We start from the raw sequence: 16349 nt of genomic DNA on the forward strand, positions 1-16349 counted from the left end.
TGCATCATTGCAGTAAACCCCAAATTGATTCCTCCTCCATATGCAGCTGGAGCCATCCTAGCAGATATCTGTAACTGTGAATCATGCTTCTTATGTCCTCGGAGGAGCGCCCCGACCTCTCCCTCTGCCAGGCCCAGGTAGAGGGCCCCTGAGATGTCCAGGAGGCCCTCCCCGTGCCCGAGGAGGATGGGCTACTGGCCCTCTGGGGTTTGTGGCAGCCAGTGACACCTCCTTTTGCAGGTTGACCCCTTTCCCCGCTGATCCTGGCTTCATTTTGGTAGACTTGCTTCCCTTCTCAATTACAATATCTAAAAAGACAGATTGAGAGTTGGAAAACGTGGTCAGGTCAGTGGGGTGTTAATTATCCTACAGTATATGCAGCTGAAGCCTGTATATGAGTGTACCATGAGGCGGCTCTTCCTCAGTGGGAGGCGGTATTAGAGATTTATTTGGCAGAAGGTCCTCCAAGTCTTTCATTACTTGATTAGTGCTGTCCTTGTTGTTCCTGCGGTTCTTCTCCTCGTCTCGGGCCTGAAGTGATGACCAACAAACCCGACAGTCATTTGATTTGAATCTAATCTTGAACTTTTGCTTAAATATGGGAAATTAAGAGAAATTCATACTGACCATTTTCATCTTCTTTTTAAGGTCCAGGTTTGCCTGTTGGTATCCCTTTGACACTGTGTTAAGGTAGTAGATGGCCAACCTGTTACACAGTATAAGTCTTTTACTGTGCCACTGCAGATGGATTAGATTACAGTCAGGCTTTGCACACAGTGCTAGATCATATTGTTCTGTCATTTTGTTCTGTGTTTATGTACATGCACTGATCATGGAAATTTTAGGCAAATTTATATTTTGTCTGGGTGCCATGACGTGTGTTACTTCGCCTCATCAGTTACAAGTGTAAAAGAACTGTTGTTAAATTCATAAGCTGCACAGGTAGCTTATCTGCTCTTTGTTATCTACCCAAACGTAATGTGATAATGTCAGAGTGGAAACAAAACACTGTTCGCAAACACTGGTTTTCTTGCCAGAAAGCTTAGGGTGAGCAAATAAAATGCCACTACACTGAAAAGCAGGTAATGAATAGCCTCCTGAAACTTAAGCTGCCTGCTTAGATATACCACTCCAGGGCTCAGGCCAGCTACATGCATATGAGAAAGACAGCACAAAAAGTATCCACTGTAGCCACCTGCCACGGGGTAGGCCACAAAAACAAATGGAAGAATGGAAAATTCAAAATACTGAGCCAGGTGTAAAAAGCAAGAAAGCTAGGTTGGGTTTGTCTGCAGGGAAACTTGTTGCTTGTGAGAAGAGATGACAGAGATGTTTGTACGGCAACTACCACAAAAATATTCACAAGCATTCGTTTTCCCCATTAAGAGCCATAACAAGGATAAAGACTAACAAAAAAAATCCACAGGACAGCACACATGTTTTATTTGTGGATTTAAATTTAAATGGAGGATTAAAGCTGGTCCTTTCTTTAGGAGCACCTGTACAGAAACTAGACCTGCCAGCTGACCACAGTAATTAAATTTATTAAGAAAAGAGATTGTTTGTTAACTGTAAAATGTGTTTGCTTACTTGACCACATCTTCACCACAACTATAGATGCCACTGGTACTGCTTTTGTCCTCTTTCCCTGCCCTCATCCCCAGTCGGTTGCGGCAGATGGCCGCCCCTCATTAAGTCTGGTTCTGCCCAAGGTTTCTTCCTGTTATAAGGGAGTTTTTCCTGTCCATTGCCTGTTCATAAGGGGTCATCTGATTGTTGGGATTTTCTCTGTATTATCGTAGGGTTTTTACCTTCCAATATAAAGCACCTTGAGGGGACTCTTGTTGTGATGTGGGGCTAAAGTGAATTCCTCAAAATCAGTGCCACTCAGTTAGGACAATGTGATCCGCCACACCACAAAATCAGGAACAGATGGACACCTTAAAATCTCTCTACTCTCTGAATTCTTCAGATCCTAATCTGGGTGAGTATCTGACAAACACATTCCATAGAGACCAACCAAGACTACCCTCCGATTATCACGGCCCACATTTTCACTGTACTCCTCCAAGAAAGGCTGACTTTTGCTGCCACTGTGTGGTAGTGTCAAAAAAGACAGTGTAAGGGTAACATCACCACATTATCAGTATTCACTAAGATAGAGACAACTGAAATGCACACAATTTGTTTTTCTAAATAAATAATAAGATTGTGTAGGCAACCTTAAATATATTAGCAGTGCACAAAAGGTTTCATTTGTTTTCTTACATTTATCATGCACGCTTAAAAACACACAAAATGTAAAAATGTATCTTCATTTAGCAGGTACAGAAGCCATGTTTGACTTATTATTTAAATTATACTTACACCATGAGGAGGACGACAGGCATGATGAGTCCAGGATTGGTGGCATATGTAAAAATGGTCCCTATGAAAGCTGGTAAATCCTGTGTTATAGTCTCCATAACCACATCGTACATCCTGTCCTGACCACTGGGGGGATATTGTTGCTGTTATCATTATTGTTACTAACCCTTGGATTTAAAAAAACACAAAAACAAAAAAAACATGTGCATGCAGAAGTATGCTTGAGAAACCTGCCAAGACGCTGCAGATTAAAAACTTTTATTATGTTCATTCTTTAAGTTGACTCTAATAATTATGTTAATGATCATCTAGTGAATCTGAATAAGCTTGTTCATGCAGATTATTAACCGAATAAAAAATGTAAATCTGCAGAAAAAGAAAAAAGATATTCATGCACCACCTTAGATCTCTTATTTTAACCTCATACTGACCTGAATGGACCACAGTCGAAGGACGGGGGCAGGGTCATTATCGTGTAAACGACAGGAAGCAAGCTAAGGAAGAGCACGAGGAGCAGCAGGCCCATGTAGAAGTTGTTGGACCTCGATGCCTTGAAAACTCGCTCGTGAGGAACATTACAGGCCATCACTGCCCAGCACTGGAAGTACATCGACGTCAGGAGACGCAGCACATTCAGACCCACCAGACCTGGAGCGTAAAATGCTCCCATCCTAAGAAAAACAACATATTAAGCAACACTGTTCAAAAAGGAAAAAGATCACGATGCAATTTCAAACTAATCAGCCACTGAATAGTGTAATTAGTGTTATTAGAGATTTTGTGATTGCTGCATTAATGATAGGCGGATCAAAGAAACGTGAGCTGTGTTTCAGCAGAGGGAAGCTTATTAGTGAGCTATTCATCTCATTAGAGAATCTCCAGTGAAGCAGAAAGGAGTCAGAAAATAAAATCATCGATGGAGTAATTCACCATATCATTCCTTGATTGAAGATAAGCCCCAGCACATTCCCACTGATGTCAAACTCTGCATATGATGGCTGGAATAAACACACAAACAACATGATTTGTATGTACTCCTGAATTAATAAACAGCAGGTCAATACACTTTGCATTTGTTGCTCTCTCTCTCTTTCACTCTGTAATTAAGTTCTCATTGTAGTGTCCTGTTTCATTCTATGTTCAGGATCACCTGTCTTGCCAGATGTCATTGCAAAGTATCAGGTTGATGTAGATGCATTACGAACTGCGGTGGTAAACCCTTGAATTAAAGCAGAAAGTCTGCACCTCCTCCTCTGTTCATGTGTTCAGTAATACCTGAATGATAATGACATAACCACTACTTAAACTGACACAATCACCTTAAATTCCCATGCAGGACTTGAGACAAGTGGTGCAAGTGCAGACTTAAACGTTTTATTTATTTATTTATTTTAATTGTGTTAACGGCAATTGAGCAACAATCAGTTTTGAGGCCTGCTGAGGCCTGTTCCCTGCAAACATTGCTGATGAGCACGACATTATTTCAGTCAAACAAACTAAGATGGACATATGTTAAGGGCACGGGACACTGTGACCCACTGACACACAATTAGGAGTACTCACGAATCCGGCCTCCAGGTCCCAGCACCAGCAGTAGTTGAGGAAGCGAACAATGATAGCTCGCGCAAAGTCACCGATCAAGATAGTCAAAAAGGTTACCTGCATGTCTGATACGATAAGTTTCACAAATTCCTGCAAGGTAAAAGTAAAGACATAAAGAAAAGAAAGAATTGTGATGTTGTCCCCAAATACTTAAAATCAAATGTTTATTTATTCAAATACTTAATTTTTAAGGGAATATGCTTGGTATGAACTAAATATATACCAATCAAATAAGTTTTGTTTGATCAGAAAATTCACATTTTATAATGTACCTATGTAACAAGATTACATGGAACATTTACATGTAATGAAATTAGTCAGCATCATGGGCAGAACATATGTAGAGTCTATGACCCCTACCAAATTGAAACAATGTTGCACTGATCACTGCACTAGCATAGATAAATAGACCAGTTTGGAGATTTATTTTTTTAACTATGCAGGTTATTAATGAACTTGTGCAACACAAATTGTGACCGGTGATTCTATGAGTAACTGTGATGTGATTATTGTGTTACAGACAATTTAGTGTAATTACAGTAATGCAGTACTTTGTAATGTGTTTCCCTCAGCACTGTTATACATAAAGCTTCTACTAACTATTCCCACTGCAGTCTCCCAACAAGGTCCTCTGACAGCATCTGCAGGATTCACGACCAGTGGAGGCACATCCGTCGTGTTGTAGTAGGAGCTGTAGTTGGCATTGTACTCATGTATAGCCCATTCAGTGGCATTCTTGAGCTCCTGCTCCGTTTCCAGCTGAAAAACATTTAATGCATCAAAGAAAAATTAAGGTGTCAGTGTTCATGTAGCATATTTCATACACACATAAATGTAGTTTCCAGGTTTTAAAAAATAACTGATTATTGGGAATTTGGGAAGGACTGTTTATTTTCTGCTTAAGATGTGAGTTAAAGGTCCGATACCACTGTCGCTTAATTTAGCACAAACACAGGAACAGTAGCCAGGATCTGACTGAGGAAAACAAAACCTGCATGACCGGCTATGAGGTTTAGGGGGCAATATTTCACACACATACACACAAACACACACACTCATTTTCATATCTTAGCAAGGATATCTAATTGACATAATGCTTTCCCTAGCCGCTTACCCTAACCGTCATCATCAATAAATGAACGCCTAACCTTAATCCTCAGCCTAAACCTAACCATGACCTAATTGTAACCCTGACACTAAAACCACATTTCGAGCATCAAAAGTGCCTTCAACGTTGTGGGGACGCACATTTTGTCCCCAAGTGACTGTTGGTCAACACACGTATAGTGGCATGTCAATTTTCTGTCCTCATAAATGTGTCTAAACATGTGTGACAAATATGCAAAAAAACCAAGACTTCTGCAGTGTACATTACTTTTCACATCAGTGTATAAATGCAACTGTAACTAATGCATGAAGGCACATCAGCCATACCTTGTCATTAACTTCATCAAAGAGAGCAAAGAGGAAGGTGTAAAGATTTCCCAGGAAGAGGGCGAAAATTCTCCCCAGCTGCCACTTAAGGGCAATACGGGGATGATAAGCTTCCAACTCTGCAATGGTTTCAAACAGTGGAGGACACACTAGTCCCAATAGAGACATCACAAACTCCACCTGATACAAAAGACAAGAGAGAATGTAAACATTTATTTTTTCAAGCCTCAACTATCCCAACTTTTCATCGCTCCTTGTGTCGGAAAAGAACACCATGTGCTCAGTGTAAACCTGCCTCGTTCTTTTGAAACCACGTGAGAGACGCTGGATCCATCTTAGCAAAATCCTGAGAACGTTTCACCACAAAGTAGATGAGATAACCACTGCCACCGAGACAGCACAGGATCATAATATTTGCCAGAATCCTGAGGAAACGTTGGAGATGGATGTTTTCATCCTTCTGGTTCTCCTTTTCATCTACAATGGACTCCTGCATTACAAATAAAGAAGCACTTAAGATCTCTTTCAGTTTCAAGTTACACAATTTAGCACCTTCACATTTCAGAAGTTTAAATCTCCCTGCAAATGGCGCCAGAACAGTTTTCCCCACTTTCCTTATTAAGTAGATTTTTATGATTAACCATCTTAAATTGGGGCTCAGCATATGAAAATGTTGACGTGGAGTACATTATGCTCGCACCTCTCTCTTCGCTGTAACACTATAGGGGATGGAGAAATCAGTGGCAAATTAACAAGTGGGATGTGTTTGCTGGCAGCAGGAATGACATGCCCAACATGGACCTATTTTATTTACACCACATATGAAAACTTCCTTCTGAAAATCCTCCAACATGCACACACACACGCTAACCTTAAAGCTGGTGGTTATGGAGGCGTACTTATTATCTGCAGTTTCGGGGTTTCCTATGAGGTAGTCCCAGCTGGTGAACATCTTCCAGCTGAAGGTGAACTCTCCTTCATCACCCCCATCTCCTCCCTCATTTGCATTACGAGCCATCCTGAAGAGACAAACAAAAAGAAATGATAAAGAAACCCTAAAAAAAAAAAAAAAAACTTCTACATGATTTTCATCTGAATGCCCGCATATGTCTTGCCTACATTCTAATGACAACCATTAGGCTGTATCCAAATATTCCAACACCAGTGAGCAGGTATGACAGAGGGAGTCTGAACTTCAGCACGCCAATGTTTCGTTCGTTGTTGTAGTAGCCATAAAACAAAATAGAGTACTTGCAGTATCCCTGTTGATGAGAAACAGAAAGGTATAGTCACGCATACATGCAAATACAGTCTGTACTCAAGGTAAGTTTCTCACCACACCAATGTATAAATAACATTAGAAAATATCAAAATGGTGACTGAAACAGCCATGCTATCATCTCTGAGGGTGTAAAGGCTGCTATCTATATTGCTAACATGCGAATGTTCATTCTCTTCTGCTTATCAGGGTCACAGGGGGCTGGAGCCTATCCCAGCTAAAATAGGGCAACAGGCAGGGTACACCCTGAGCAAGCTGCCACCCTGACACAGGGCTAACACAGAGCGACAGACAACCATTCAGACTTACACATTTGGGCAATTAAGAAGCACTAATTAACCCAACCCCACCCAGATGATGTAGTCAAACTCATGACTGTTCTTGCCTTGAGGTATCAGTGCTAAGCACCATTGTCCATCCATCCATCCATCTTCATCTGCTTTATCCGAGGCTGGGTCGCGGGGGCAGCAGCCTAAGCAAAGAGGCCCAGACCTTCCTCTCCCCAGCCACCTCCTCCAGTTTATCCGGGGGAATACCAAGGCGTTCCCAGGCCAGCCGAGAGATATAATCTCTCCAGCGTGTCCTGGGTCTGCCCCGGGGCCTCCTCCCGGTGGGACATGCCTGGAACACCTCACCCAGGAGGCGCCCAGGGGGCATCCTTGTCAGATGCCCGAACCACCTCAGCTGGCTCCTTTCGATGTGGAGCAGCAGCGGCTCTACTCTGAGCCCCTCCCGGATGGCCGAACTTCTTACCCTATCTCTAAGGGAGAGGCCAGCCACCCTTCGGAGGAAGCTCATTTCTGCCGCCTGTATCCGCGATCTCGTTCTTTCGGTCACTACCCACAGCTCGTGGCCATAGGTGAGGGTAGGGACGTAGATTGACCGGTAAATTGAGAGCTTCGCTTTTACACTCAGCTCCCTCTTCACCACGACGGACCGGTGCGGCGTCCGCATTACTGCAGCTGCAGCCCCAATCCGTCTGTCGATCTCCGGCTCCCTTCTCCCATCACTTGCGAACAAGACCCCGAGATACTTGAACTCCTCCACTTGGGGCAGGAACTCATCCCCGACCCGGAGTGGGCACTCCACCCTTTTCCGGCTGAGAACCATGGCCTCAGATTTGGAGGTGCTGATCCTCATAACCACCATTGTGCTGCCATGAAGTTCAAATTGAGTACCAGAATTCAGAAGAAAGTGATTTAAGTGATCCAGGAATTCTTGTTGGTGCCAGCAGGCCGGTCTGAGTAGTTCAGAAACTGCTGATCAACTTGTGCCTTCCTACACAACCATCTCTAGAGTTTATAGAGAATGGTCCAAAAAAGAGAAAATATCCAGTGAGCTGTAATTTTCTGGGATAAAATGCTGTTTCAATGCCAGAGGTCAGAGGAGAATGGCAAGAAGCCTTTAAGCTGATAGAAAGGGAACTAAAACCAAGATATGCAGAAAGCCTCTCTAAACATCTTAAACCTTGAAGCAGGTGAGCTACAACAGCAGGTGATGCTCCCCTCATCTAAGAACAAGAAACTCAGGCTGGCTACTTGAACTTGACACTGAGTTAACTGAACTCTTATGGCATCCACAGTCACCAGATCTTACCAAAACATTATCAAAAGTTAAAAAAAAAAAAAAAAAACAAGTATTAGAAATTTAAAAAAAAATGTATTTTTCTTTTCTTTGGTATAAGGGCAAAAACTACTGTTAGCCAGTCTGGGGAAAAAAGAGAGCTCGTGTGTGAGGAAAAAATGAATTAAGGGATGCATGAAGCTAGGATCCTCACACCAAAGTCAAAGAGCACTGAGAAGTCCATGGCTGTGTCCTGTTCAGATCGTGGCACAGTTTTCCGGGGAATGGAGCCATAGGGGAGACCCATGAGAACCTAAATGCAGAGAAGAGGGATGGAGAGATGGATGGAGAGAGCTCAGCATTTGCCACATTAGCTATTGGCTGCTAGCATACATATAGACAAAGCCTACCTCTGGCAGCACCACCAGACCAAACATGAACCCGAACAGGATCAGGTTCAGGCCATACATCCATCTCAGAAAAATGAAGTAAGATGCCACCGATGATCCAAAATGACCTGGGGGGAAGGGGGTGGGGTGAAAATACATAATTGTGAGGACAGCTTATTAGCAAATGTAAGATTATAGCTTAGTGATTATTTGGTTTTGTGGTACCAACTTTCTACTTCCTTTATCTTCCTCTCCCAGGGTATACAAGCTGTTTTGAAGTTCTCAAAGTCCCGATTAAACTTGATAAGTTTCTAGGGGAGAGTGCAGAGAAGCAAACTTAAACAATATTACTCAAATTATAAATCAATGCATTTTGCACAGTGAGGACATTACCTTGGTCATCATGACTTTAAACGCATACAACTTCTTGCCTTTTCCTTTCCCGAGAGCACCTTCGAATTTTTCAACAAACTCCTGGGCCTCCCTGTTTCAGGCAGTACACAAATGTTCAGCAATGAAATACCATCCATGCCCACATCCAACTGAAAATCATGATCTACTCAGTGAATTAATTATTTAGTTAGTGAACAGGATGTACAAACAACAGGTTTGGAATGATTTACTGACTGATGACACGCTGCATATGTTAAGAGCACTGGCAGGAAGACACAGCAAGCAGGAGGTCAGCTCACCACAACAACATGCATTAAACAGTGTCAAGCTCATGAAAAGTTAAGGCAACTCAGCTATCATGTTCCCTTTCCAGAAACTTGCCTACATACATAACAAACATACATACTTACCTCACAAACACACACTGACTTACACAAGCCTTACCCCTAGCTAGGAAGCCAGAACAGTTTGCTGTCTTCTAACATATCTAACAGGCTGAGATACAGCCAGCTTGGCTTGTGCTGAGATTTTATAGGACCCTGTTGTCATGTATACAAATTCCACAAAGGGCAGAATTTCCATACAGTGCATCCAGAAAGTGTTCAGACCACTTCACTTGTTTCACATTTTGTCATGTTACAGCCTTGTTCCAAAATGGATTAAGTTCATTTTGTTCTGCATTCAATATGTCCATTGTGATGTTGAGTAAACAAAATTTTCCTTGAAATTCTTGCAAAAATCACATACATGTACTGTAAGTATTCTTACACTTTGCTCAATACTTTAGCAATGATTGTAGCCTCAAGTCTTTATGATTATGATGCTACAAGCTTGAAACACCTATTTCTGGGCAGTTTCTCCCATTCTTCTTTTCAGAACCCTTCCATCAGATTGGATGGAGAGCACAGCCATATTCAGATGACTGTGCTTCAAGTCTGGGCTCAGAGTTGGCCACTCAAGGACATTCACAGAGCGGTCACAAAGCCACTCTTGTCATCCTGGCTGTGCGTTTAGGGTCGCAGTCTTGCTGGAACATAAACCAGACCAGTCTGAGGTCCATAAAGCATCTAGTTCCTGCTGCTGAAAAACATCGCCACAGCATGATGATGCCACCACCATGCTTCACTGTAGGAATGGTATTGGCCAGGTGATGAGAGGTGTCTGCATGATGATGCAGACATGACGGGCCAACGAGTTGGCATTCAGGTGGCTTCTGTCTGGCCATTCTGCCACATGGGCCTGATTGGTGGTGTGCTGCAGAAATGGATGTCCTTGTGAAAGGTTCTCCTTTCTCCACAGAACAATACTGGAACTCTGTCAAAATGACCATCAGGTTCTCAGTCACCTCCCTGTCTAAGGCCCTTCTACCCGATCACTCAGATTGGCCATGCGGTCAGCTCTAGGAAGAGTCCTGGTGGTCCCAAACTTCTTCCATTTACAGATTATGTTGGAATATTGGAATAAGGCTGTAAAACAATGTGGAACAAGTGAAGTGCTGTGAATACTTTCCAGATGCACTGTAGATGAATAAAAGCCTAGATCTAAACATTTGCATAGGTTGCAGGACTCAAAAGAAGAAACATGCTTTGCCCTGTCTAAAAACACATTTTTTAAAAGTAGTTTTGTCTGTTTGTATAGTTGAGCATTGATGAGTGGAAGTACCAAAGAGGTAAAGTAGCAGTGAGCAAGATTTAATAATAAATGTCCAACTTCACATGGTATTAAAAGAAAATGTGCACCAGCAAAAATGGAGTAATAAGCAATTTTAAAAAGGCACTCAAAATGAACAACATCTTTAATGAACAGAAGTTACGGTTGTAACAAAAAGCAGGCCAAAGAAGAGGATTAAGAGTTGGCCACAGTTTTTTGTTTTCATTTTTACTTTAGCAGTACAAGCCTCCTCTTCATCCGCCAAGGTTTGTTCCTTAATGTAGCAATCAGCTTCTTCTTTTCTTCTACTTGTTCTTTCAGGGCAGCGATCTCTCCCTCTGACATCGACTCTTCATCAGACTCGTCTTCAGACTCGTCTTCAGAGGAAGAAGCTGGAGAGCTGCCAAAGGGAAGCAACCGTCACTCGCAATGACTTTGAGAAGGCATAATTCTCACACGATTCATCACCTCAAGAAAAGCTTTCCTGGTGGTTTTAATTAGTAGATTTATATCTAACTGCACACGGTGCAGTGTTCACTTAATAAACCCAGTTCCAAAAAAGCTGGGATTCTGTGTAAAATGTAAATAAAAACACAATGCATTGAGTAGCAAATCTCATAAACACATATTTTATTCACAATGGAACAAAGACAACAGATGTGTAAATGTGAAGATGTACCATTTTGAAGCACGTTTTGAATTTGATAACAGCAATCCCGTCCCAGCAATGCGGTCAAATTGATTGGCATTTGATAGTACAGATGGACAATAACCCAAAACATACAGCCGCTGCATTAAAGGCCTGACAGAGCATTTAAAAGGAAATAAAACAGCATCTGGTGATGTCCATGAGCTCAAGACTTCATGCCATCATTGTCAGCAAAAGGTTTTCAACCAAGTATTAGAAATGAACATTTTATTTTCAGTTATTTAATTTGTCCAATTACTTTTGAGCCCCTGAAATGAAGGGATTGTGTTTAAAGAAATTGCTTTAGTCCCTCAAATTTTTATGCAATTTATTTTGGACAACCCACTGAATTAAGGCTGAAAGTCTGCACTTCAACTGCATCTGAGTTGTTTGAATTAAATTTCATAGTGGTAATTTACAGAGCCAAGAAAAAAACTACACCTATATCTGTAAATATTTATGGACGAAACCGTAGGTACAGCTCTCAGAGAATACTGCACCTGCTCTGCTTTCCATTCTTCTTTTTCTTGTCCTTCTCACTGCCTTTATTTGTCTCGTCTTTGCCTTTAACATTTCCCTTCTTCTCCTTATTCTGATCCTCTTTCTCCTGTTTGGAAGGCGCTCTTCCTCCTTTCTTCCTTTTACCCTGATCTTCTTCGCTCTCCTCATCACGCTCCTCATTTGCAGCTTTCCTCCTGGGAGCTTTGGCTCCTTTCTGTCTCACCCTTCGTTTGTCTTCCTCATCGTCTTGGTCACTGTCTTGGGGCTTGGTCCTCTTCCTTCGTCCCCTTTTCCTCGGTGCCTCATCTTCATCTTCTTCATCATCCTCATCATCACTGACCTGTTTGGTTTTACGCTGTGCTTTGGCTCTTCTGTTTTTGCTTCTCCTTCTGGTCTCATCTAAGACACACACACACACACACATACAAATATATATTATTTTTTTACACAAGGTTTGATATTGAAAATGCAATAACATGTCCCTGAACAAATACAACCATCAACAATAAGAACTGACAAAAAGGGCCGAAAATGCCTTAAAAGCTATAAACATTTTCAAAACGTTTTCTTTAAATTAAACTAAAGACAGAAAAATTGTCCCATATGACTTACCTTCACTCCCACTGTCCAACGTAGCATCCACCTCCATCCCAACTGAACAGATGCATGAATACAACCATTTAGATTCAAATGTTTAAATAAATATAGCAATGAATGAATGAGTCAGTTTTCCCTATAATAGCATTAAAACATCTTCTCACCATCTTCAGCCTGAATTATAGCATCGTTTTTCCTTTTTGGAGGCATCCTTCTGATCTTTTAGTTATTTATATATTCTTTTTGTCCCCTACTCACTTCCAACTCAGTCTCATCTTCATCCATGAGTCACTCAGTTCACTGACACAGTACACTGTGAAGGTACAGAAAGAAAGTCAGTATACATAACCACATAAGCACACACACACCTCTGTTTGTGCTGCTCAAAGGCTGGGCTCCATGACAACAGCCAAAGAAACCCAGCCCTTAGATGATAATCAGGAGCCAGAGAGAATCTGAGAGACAATGGACTTGTCTATCAAAATGTTAACTGATATTATACAGGGGAGAGATATAAGAAGATATAAATTTTTGGTGATTTAACACTCAAGTTTATTTGAATTGGATAATGACCAATATCTTGAGTCACTGTCATATACAACATCTAGCAATGCAACAAAACCGTTTTGAAAAGGAAAACTGATGGTCGCCTTCACTTACTTGCCACCCCGTTAGGAGACACCCAAGCAAATGCAGAAATAAAGGTTGGGCCACATTAAAGTTGGATGAAAGCTTAAGTAATCCTGAGTGAAACAAGTCGCTGTATTTAAATACTATACACAACGTCTTCTAGGGTGTAGAACGAGCAAACTAGTGGAGTAAAAATCAGTTATGTTACTTTAAAGGCAAGACACAAGCTGTTGATTCAATAATGGATCCTGATTTTTAGGTTAAAGTACAGGGTGGACCATTTATATGGATACACCGTAATAAAATGGGAATGGTTGGCGATATTAAAGTCCTGTTTGTAGCACATCAGTATATGTGAGGGGGCAAACTCCTCACGATGGGTGGTGACCATGATGGCCATTTAGAAGTCGGCCATCTTGGATGCAACTTTTGTTTTTTCAATAGGAAGAGGGCCACGTGACACATCAAACTTATTGGTAATGTCACAAGAAAAACAATGGTGTGCTTGGTTTCAATGTAACTTCATTCTTTCATGGGTTATTTACAAGTTTCTGGCCACTTATAAAATGTGTTCAATGTGCTGCCCATTGTGTTGGATTGTCAATGCAACCCTCTTCTCCCACTCTTCACACACTGATAGCAACACCGCAGGAGAAATGCCATCACAGGCATCCAGTATCCGTAGTTTCAGGTGCTGCACATCTCATATATTCACACCATAGACAATTGCCTTCAGATGACCCCAAAGATAAAAGTCTAAGGGGGTCAGATCGGGAGACCTTGGGGGCCATTCAACTGGCCCACGACGACCAATCCACTTTCCAGGAAACTGTTCATCTAGGAATGCTCGGACCTGGCACCCATAATGAGGTGGTGCTGTCACGGTTCTGGGTCAGTATTTTGAGTTTTATTATGTTTGGGTTTTAGTTTGCATCGGGGATTGTTTTCTTGTTCTCTTGTTGTGTTTATGATGATGATTATGATGTTTATTATTAGAGTTCCATGTTTCTGTTTATCTGGGTTTAAGATGCGGGTTTAGTTTCTTATGTCATTTCCTGTCTGTCTCTCGATGTCGAGCCTGCGTGTGATGTTTTATTGTGAAGGTCTGTGTCATATGTGAGTGTGCTCAGTTTACGTTTCCCCTGTCCCGTCAGCTCAGATTCCTCCCAGCTGTGTTGCCCTCCTGTCTCTCATCCCCTGATTACTGGTGTGTGTATTTAAGCCCAGTGTGTTCTTCTGCCTGTTGCCGGTTCGTCTGTGTTCCTCCGTGCCAGTCTGTGTTACTCGGTGTCCTGCTCGTCGTCTGCCTCTCTGCCCTTTGTCGTATGCTCCTAGGTCTGTTATTTTTTAGTTCTCCCAGTTTAGGTGTTTTCAGTTATTTGTTATGCCCCACTGTCTGTTTGCCACTACACCTCTGTTAATAAACTCAACGGCATCTCATCCACTGCATGCATCTTGGGTCCTTCTTCTAACTCCACACGGCTCGCCTCGGCAGCCGTGACAGGTTGCACCATCTTGCTGGAAAAACTCAGGGAACGTGCCAGCTTCAGTGAATAAAGAGGGAAACACATCATCATGTAGCAATTTCAAGTATCCAGTGGCCGTGAGGTTTCCATTGATGAAGAATGGACCCACTATCGTTGTACCCCATATACCACACCAAACCATCACTTCTGTTATTCCAACAGTCTTGGAGGGATCGATCCAATGTGGGTTAGCGAGTGCTATGCTGTGGGCTCTTGCTGAAAGAAGCTAGGACAGCCACTGATGTTTCTTCATTAGTGACAGTTTTCTTGCATCCACATTTTGGCAAATCCAACACTAAACCAGTTTCACGAAACTTAGCAAGAAGTTTGCTAACTGTAGCATGGGAGATGGGTGGTCTCGTAGGGTGTCTTGCATTGAAATCTGCTGCAATGACCCGGTTACTGCGTTCACCAGATATCAACACGATTTCGATTCGCTCCTCACGTGTTAACCTCTTTGACATGTCAATGGCTGTGAACAAAGAGAAACTTGTAAATAACTCATGAAAGAATAAAGTTACATTGAAACCAAGCACACCATTGTTTTTCTTGTGATATTACCAATAAGTTTGATGTGTCACATGGTCCTCTTCCTATTGAAAAAACAAAAGTTGCATCCAAAATGGCCGACTTCTAAATGGCCATCATGGTCACCACCCATCGTGAGGAGTTTGCCCCCTCACATATACTAATGTGCCACAAACAGGACTTTAATATCACCAACCATTCACATTTTATTACGGTGTATCCATATAAATGGCCCACCCTGTAGAATAATAAGAGAAGGTGATAGCTGCTGTCATTTCTTCTGTTAAAGTGAAACAAAACTGCAAATAAATTCAGTTTAAATTAACAGGAAGCAGCAATTTTTGATTGGTCAAATTCATTCAGTGTTTTGACAGGTTGTTTGTGATAAAACTGCCTGGAAGAATTCCTTAAACTAACACAGCTGAATGCTGCTAAACATGAGGTTGTCCACTGGACGGACAGACAGATAGAGATAGATAGCCTAGATTTGATACATATGGATAAAACTTAAATCAAGAAATGTTTCACCATTTTGTAAAGGTCTCTGCAAAGCACAATTCTCCACAATTACAGGTATATGTAACCGGGTTCAGGTTCTGCGGCCGCATCTACAAGTAAAGAACTGCCCAAGCTCAAAGTCCAGGCTATCACCCAAAGCAATCATAGAATAGATCATTTAATTAAATGCTCCAAAAGGCACTGATACCAAAAACACAGTCAGCAGGTCCATTTAGTGAAGCTGAAGTGAGCTTCCACTTCCTGTGTAAACATTTCTGTACATATGCTTATTTCTAGTGAAATGCTGCTCATTATCAGGGCCCGACTTTGTTTAAAAGGCTGGTCTCAAGTAGCTCCTTTAAGAAGTGCAGTTTTTGGCACTTGAGCATTGCCTGTGCTTGGTCTCAACAATTTCACATGTTTCTGTGAAGCATGTTGAGTCTTCTGTGAAAACTCAGGCAGGGCTAGAGAGACAACCGTACTGACCTTTGCTCTCAAACCCAAAACTGGACACCCTCCAAGGAATCAAATCAGTGCTTATACTACCACAATGCCTCACTTCTTCCTTCTCTGTTATTAGTGAATAAAAGATGCCCATTGCAATCACCTGACGTTGAGATATCCGGTAATGTGCAACCTGTCATGGCTCAGTTTTCTGCCACATTGAAGAGAGGGACACCAGAAGAGAGGGACACTGGGGGACA

At 41.9% G+C, this 16349-nt stretch overlaps 1 protein-coding gene across 1 annotated transcript; it reads right to left on the reverse strand.

The window, feature by feature from the left end:
* Positions 1 to 52: 52 nt before the first annotated feature.
* Positions 53 to 12765, reverse strand: tmc2b (transmembrane channel-like 2b). Its single transcript, XM_086313782.1, has 20 exons — positions 12628 to 12765; positions 12479 to 12520; positions 11866 to 12265; positions 10910 to 11077; positions 9028 to 9118; positions 8864 to 8945; positions 8656 to 8762; positions 8460 to 8558; positions 6523 to 6665; positions 6275 to 6422; positions 5699 to 5893; positions 5404 to 5583; positions 4570 to 4728; positions 3931 to 4059; positions 3298 to 3365; positions 2799 to 3038; positions 2368 to 2493; positions 628 to 706; positions 405 to 531; positions 53 to 308 (listed from the first exon to the last, which is right to left on the reverse strand). Exons 1-20 carry the CDS (start codon positions 12671 to 12673, stop codon positions 91 to 93), a joined length of 2847 nt encoding a protein of 948 aa, XP_086169908.1. The 5' UTR covers positions 12674 to 12765; the 3' UTR covers positions 53 to 90.
* Between the last annotated feature and the right edge of the window lie 3584 nt (positions 12766 to 16349).

The sequence above is a fragment of the Aulonocara sp. 'chitande type north' Nkhata Bay genome, linkage group LG12 (assembly GCF_057382095.1).
Source record: "Aulonocara sp. 'chitande type north' Nkhata Bay isolate Kocher_YH1m ecotype deep benthic linkage group LG12, A_spYH_male_GT1.1, whole genome shotgun sequence".
In the NCBI taxonomy this organism is placed as follows: Eukaryota; Metazoa; Chordata; class Actinopteri; order Cichliformes; family Cichlidae; genus Aulonocara; species Aulonocara sp. 'chitande type north' Nkhata Bay.